Source organism: Triticum urartu, chromosome 1, assembly GCF_003073215.2.
Source record: "Triticum urartu cultivar G1812 chromosome 1, Tu2.1, whole genome shotgun sequence".
Taxonomy (NCBI): Eukaryota; Viridiplantae; Streptophyta; class Magnoliopsida; order Poales; family Poaceae; genus Triticum; species Triticum urartu.
Genome location: NC_053022.1, coordinates 372442558 through 372448740, shown reverse-complemented (window position 1 = coordinate 372448740; position 6183 = coordinate 372442558). Strand labels below are relative to the sequence as shown.

Genomic DNA, 6183 nt, shown 5'->3' with positions numbered 1-6183 from the left:
GTATCTAAATGGTCGAGAGGTAAAGATCGATATATTGAAAGGATATATTCGGACATCGGAAAGGTTCCGAGTGATTCGGATATTTTTCAGAGTACCAGAGAGTTACGGGAATTCGCCGGGAGTAGTATTGGGCCTCATTGGGCTATACGGGAATAGAGGAGGCAGGACAAAGGGAAGGAGGCGCGCGCCCCCCCATGGGTGCGAATTGGACTAAGGGAAAGGGGGCGGCGCCCCCTTGCCCTTTCCTACTCCCTCTCTCTTTCACTCTTTCTTCTCTCCTACCCCGGAAAGGAAAAGGGGAATCCTACTAGGACTTGGGAGTCCTAGTAGGACTCCCCACACTTGGCGCGCCCCTTCTAGGGCCGTCCTCCTCCTCCTCCCTCCTTTATATATGTGGTCAGGGGACACCCCAAAGGCACAACAGACAATCTCTTAGCCGTGTGCGGTGCCCCCCTCCACAGTTACACACCTCAGTAATATCATCTAGTGCTTAGGCGAAGCCCTGCGCCGGTAACTTCATCATCACCGTCACCACGCTGTCGTGCTGACGGAACTCTCCCTCGACCTCAACTGGATCAAGAGTTCGAGGGACGTCACCGAGCTGAACGTGTGCAGATCGCGGAGGTGCCGTACCTTCGGTGCTAGGATCAATCGAATCATGAATACGTTCGACTACATCAACCGTGTTGTCATAACGCTTCCGCTTACGGTCTACGAGGGTACGTGGATAACACTCTTCCCCTCTCGTTGCTATGCATCACCATGATAGATCTTGCTTGTGCATAGGATTTTTTTTGAAATTACTGTGTTCCCCAACACTTGAGGGGTTGGGCTACTTTTTCGATGAGTATGGGAAGGAGGTGAAACCGGCTACCCGCTATGACGGTGAGGCAGGCCCCTTCGGCAGACCTCCATAGGAGATAGATCTTCACTCGAACGACGAGAACGATGACGAGCTTGACGTGGACCAAGAAACTACCAAGCTCCTTAGGCGTTATGGTTTGTTTTGATTTGCTGGAGTAGACTGTCGGTAGTAGTGATGGTTTGTCCTAGTAAATAATTATGTACTATTGATCTATGTAATAGTATGATATACATATTGCATAATTATGGCTTAGTAGTGTTGAACAATGTTGTCATTTAATTTTTCCATAGTAATGATGATTTATGTATGGAAAGTTTCATGGTTATAGTGAAATGGTCTCTAGTGGTTGAAGGCAAGCCTTCTAGATTTAAGGTTTCGGGGCCACGAGTCACCATCATTATTCGATTTGTGTGTTTACTACTAGTAGGATGGCGCTCCCTTTAGGATAGATCGATGTGTTTGGAGGAAGGATCTCGACTGTTGTCGTACGGGGTCATTGTTGTACTTCTCCTCCTGTGAGACATTGGTAAAGCACTAAAGCAGGAAGGGAAGTACAACAACTATAATCACCGATAGACACAATACCAGTGAGGGAGTTCCAACTATATACAACACCACTTGAGAGATGAGAGTTGTTGAAGGGTGCCTTGACGGGCCAAAAGTCATCCTACACACCAAAAAAAAGAGCCTTCTAGAATAGGGGTTTAGAGGCAAGGATAAGCGGCATTTTTAGATGCCAATGAAATAGAAGAAAAAATATGCTTTGTTGTCTGTAGGCTATATTTCCTTCGTGGCACATTTTTCGTTAATGAATTATGTATTAAGTGATAGCACCAACCTCACAGACACGGTGTCACACGATGATTCCCCTCCCTTTAGGGTATACTCCCTGTCCGAGGAGGCGTTGGACCACATGGCACATGTCGCGGTCGAACGTGCGAGTGAGGACTACTTGGCCATGCTCATTCAGGCGAACTCACAGATCCTTGTGGAGGACCGTGCGGTCAATGAGTCGTTCCAGGATGAGCGGAAGGCCGAGGGCATTCGCTAGATGATGGCCCGCCTCCGTGCAGAGAAACAAAAGTTTTAAGACGAGCTCAACAGGAAAGAAGTGCCGCCTGAGGAGAGCGATGACCAATCCCACCAAGTCTGCCGACTGCCATTATCGAGGAAATTGGCCATTCCATTGGGGTAAAATGCTCACCTTGTTCGACTCCATGATCACCAGCTTCACTGACTACCAGTCTAAGTAGAACTCCATTCTCATAGTAGCCGTAATTAGATAGTTTGGTGTCATTGTAGTGAATGTAGTTGTTGATGTCAACTTATAGTTCAATTTGAGTAGAATTTGTGATGCTTTTGGGTATATAAATCATTAATGCTTACATTGCTTATGTTCCATGTGTTCTTCTAACCTTTCGCTGCTTCTCTTGCTTGTTCAAATCTTATTCTTCTGTCTTGGTAGATGAAGTGGTATGTGGTGTACTGAGGGAGGTGTCAAGGAGTCTACGATTCATGGCAGACATGCCATGAACTGCTAACAACAATAGCTTCTATCAAGGGTTTGAGACTAGGCATGCGGCAGAGGATACTTACTCCAAGTATGTACTCAGAGCAAAAAAAAAATATTAGAGTTGGCAAGGGTGCAAGTTAGATAGGGTTTAGTGGACTGAAGAACTTGATAATATTCGTCCATTTCATCGTTATTGTGGTGTTGATGTTATCGTCTCCATGGTTAGTACATTGGGGCGAATGTTACTTCTTTTCTATAAGACATAACCAACACCATTAACTGATGAAATATTTGTTGTGATTCTTTTGCAAACGCTTCGACAAATATGAATGCTATGGCGAAGCATATCTAGAAGTCGTGTCTACGGAGACCATCTTCTACTCTGAGTGTGTGGTGCTGGTTGTTCACGAACTTTTTATCTTACTTATTCGTATCTGCGCACTTGTTACTCATGCGTAGTTGTGAACTTGGAAACTTGGTGCTTGGTTGTGAATTTTTACCACTGTCTGGACATGTTGCTTGTGCTATGTATATATTGTTGTATACATATATAGTTTTGTCTGAACTGCAGGGCTGGCCCAAGAATGAAACAAAACTGTATTATATAGGCTCTTTACCCAGTGTTACACTCGGCTTACATGCATATGCTAAGAGTTATACTCGGCTTACATGCCACGTGAGACAACCTGGGGCTGCTCATGCCCAAATAGCACCGCCCAGTCTCTTTGTAAGCCGAGTGCATTTCTAAAAGCACTCTGCTTACATTTATATTGTGTATTAAGCGTAGACATCTGCTTACATGTACACCATGAACATGCAACATACACTCGGCTTACGCCAGACACGTGGCTGAAGGCGATCGTTCCGGGATGGAAAATTAAGCTGAGTGGTACACTCGGCTTACGAAGATCCCATGTGGTACTACCATCAACGACGGCCGTCTGTCATATCGTTTATGTTGCCGAGAACCACTGTTTTGAACTCGACTTATAGGTAAGTTGAGTGCCCAAGAATAGGATCTGTGCTTACATCTAATAAGTTGGTCTAATATAAGGGCATGTATAATGGTTGATAAGATGACCTTATCTTAAATCTTGCATGTAATTTAAAGATGATAAAAAGAATTTGTCTATAATGGATCATTTCTTAGTTTTATCTTCAATAACTAGCAATTTCTAAAAATATGGTGAGATATATTGTACTAAAAGATCATCTTTTGTCTTCTCTTAAATAAGAAAAGACAAGTCTTTTCTTATGAGTTCTCTATCCTCCACCTTATCATTCATCCTATGTGGCACTCGTAAGATAAGTGAGCGGAGTAAGTGGGGGTGCAACACTCGACTTATAGTAAGCAGAGCTGAAATTGGCCTTTGCTGAGTATTTTTAGTACTTCGTTTTATTTGATTTTCGTGTAGTGTGAAAACCTCTTTAGCATCATTACCTCGCGAAGCATGGCAATGCGTTAAGATAAGCGAAGCGTATATCCTTCGTATCAGGACGGCAGGATACAACGTGGGGGCCTGATCTTAGGGCATAACGATGGTCTGACTTTCTCTGCAATCAACAATTTGACTTGTGCACCCAAAAAATCATTAGCGGGTGCCCGGTGATCCCCTGCCAAGATGTGATTTTATAGTTGCGCGCGCGTAAACCGGTGCCTCGCCATTCCTCCATGATTCCCTCCGTAGCCATGTGACCTTGCAGCTCTAAACACGCCATCATGTAGTCGTCGGGTGCAACTGACTCGTCGTTCTCACCTCATTTGCCTATTGGCTTGCCTATAAATGCCCCGGCAATGTCATCCCCTCCAGCCATCACAACACAAACAGGAGTAGTACTACTACTCCAGTCTCCGGCGAGTACATACCCTACAGGTCCAACAAGGTTCATAGACGACCTGTAGCGCCAATATGGCTGGCGTCTCCAGCAATGCCATTGCCCTTGTGGCACTCCTCTCCGTGCTCTTCACGGGCGTCCGTTCTGCGGTCAACTACGACACCGCCGTCGCTAGATCCTACAACTCCGGCTGGCTCCCCGCCAAGGCCACCTGGTACGGGGCGCCCAACGGCGCCGGCCCCGACGACAACGGTACGTCTATACGATCCCATGACGGCACATATTTTCATGCCGTCGCTGTACTAAATCATATAGTCGTGCCAACTTAGTACTGGTGGTACTAAAAATGTTGATCCACCGATCGATTTGCAGGTGGTGCTTGCGGCTTCAAGAACGTGAACCAGTACCCAATCTCCTCCATGGGGGCATGCGGTAACGAGCCTATTTTCGCCGGCGGCGAGGGCTGTGGCATGTGCTACGAGGTACGTACTGCATTAATTGCACCATGCATGGCGCCGACACCCGACACTTTCAGTTAAATTAGTTGATGGTGATCATTTTATTAGTTGGTCAAACTCAAACCTGACAGCATCTCCATTTTACGATATCGGTGACTTTTGATTAGTGAGCACTCCTGCTGCCATGTGCATGCAAAGCACAATGTACTCCATGGCCAAGTACGTTGACCTTTAATTTGTTTTGCTCTATGCTTCAGATTAAGTGCGACTACTCCAACAACCCTTCCTGCTCCGGCCAGCCGAGGAGGATCGTCATCACCGACATGAACTACTACCCCGTGGCCAGGTACCACCTCGACCTCAGTGGCACCGCGTTCGGCTCCATGGCCAGGTACGGCCTCAACGACCGGCTCCGCCACGCCGGCATCATCGACATGCAGTTCAGGAGGGTGCCCTGCAACTTCCCGGGTATGAAGGTGACCTTCCACGTCCAGCGTGGCTCCAACCCCAACTATCTCGCGGTGCTCGTGGAGTACGCGAACGTGGACGGGACCGTGGTGCGGATGGAGCTCATGCAGACCATCAACGGCCGCCCGACGGGCTACTATCAGGATATGCGCCGCTCGTGGGGCTCCATCTGGCGGATGGACACCAACCGCCCGCTGCAGGGGCCATTCGCCATCCGCATCACCAGCGATACCGGAAAGACGCTGGTGGCCAACAATGCCATCCCGGCTTATTGGCAGCCGGACCATGCCTACTGGTCCAACCTCCAGTTCTATTGATTGGCTTATGTGCGTACTTCTCCGATCGATGCCGAGTTAATCATTTTGGTGTCATCAGCATGATCCCTATTTGTGAGGATCTAATGGTTTTAAGTTATTGCTAGGCACTATCTACTTTCAAGCGTTAACAAGCGTGTTAACTGTCGTCGATTGTGTGTCGGGAAGATGTGTGGCTGTCTCTCTGTGCGTGTGTGAAATGTAAGGAGCTAGGCAAGTGGAGTAGCATCCATGTGCTACCCCGGCCACTATCGCAGTTCCAGGCCTGATAGAGTGTGATCCAATTGAGCTTATAAATATTAATTCAAATGGATGAAGTTTATGGCATATATACAGTTTGGACATATGTCATCATGCGCATTAGCTTATCATCGAGTATATGCCACGGTTCCTGCGCTTTCTTGTTCCACGACCCATACCAAAATGTAGATGAAAATCTTGCAATTTTTTTTCCTTCCTTAGAGATCAAGATGGACATTTCATTTCTAGCGAAGTAGATCGAGATGTACATTTGCCGTCTACGTCCTTTTTTTTTGAAACAAGGCAAAAGACTTGCCATTTTCATTAATTAAGAAAAAGGTTTAGACAAAAGCCGCAAAGCGGCAAAATAAAAGGCTACTCTCGCGACATAATTGCACTCATGTGTTTGGCTCCCGCCAGCGCCCAAAGATGGGCCTCCTCTTTGATCTTGGCAGTGATAATAGTGGTCGGTGAAGCCATGTTGCGAAA

General features: G+C 46.8%; 1 protein-coding gene across 1 annotated transcript; it reads left to right on the top strand.

Moving 5' to 3' along the window:
* Positions 1-4183: 4183 nt before the first annotated feature.
* On the top strand, positions 4184-5781 carry LOC125534017 (expansin-B2-like). The gene is made up of 3 exons (XM_048697327.1): positions 4184-4466; positions 4587-4696; positions 4930-5781. Exons 1-3 carry the CDS (start codon positions 4289-4291, stop codon positions 5455-5457), a joined length of 816 nt encoding a protein of 271 aa, XP_048553284.1. The 5' UTR covers positions 4184-4288; the 3' UTR covers positions 5458-5781.
* The last annotated feature ends 402 nt before the right edge of the window (positions 5782-6183 follow it).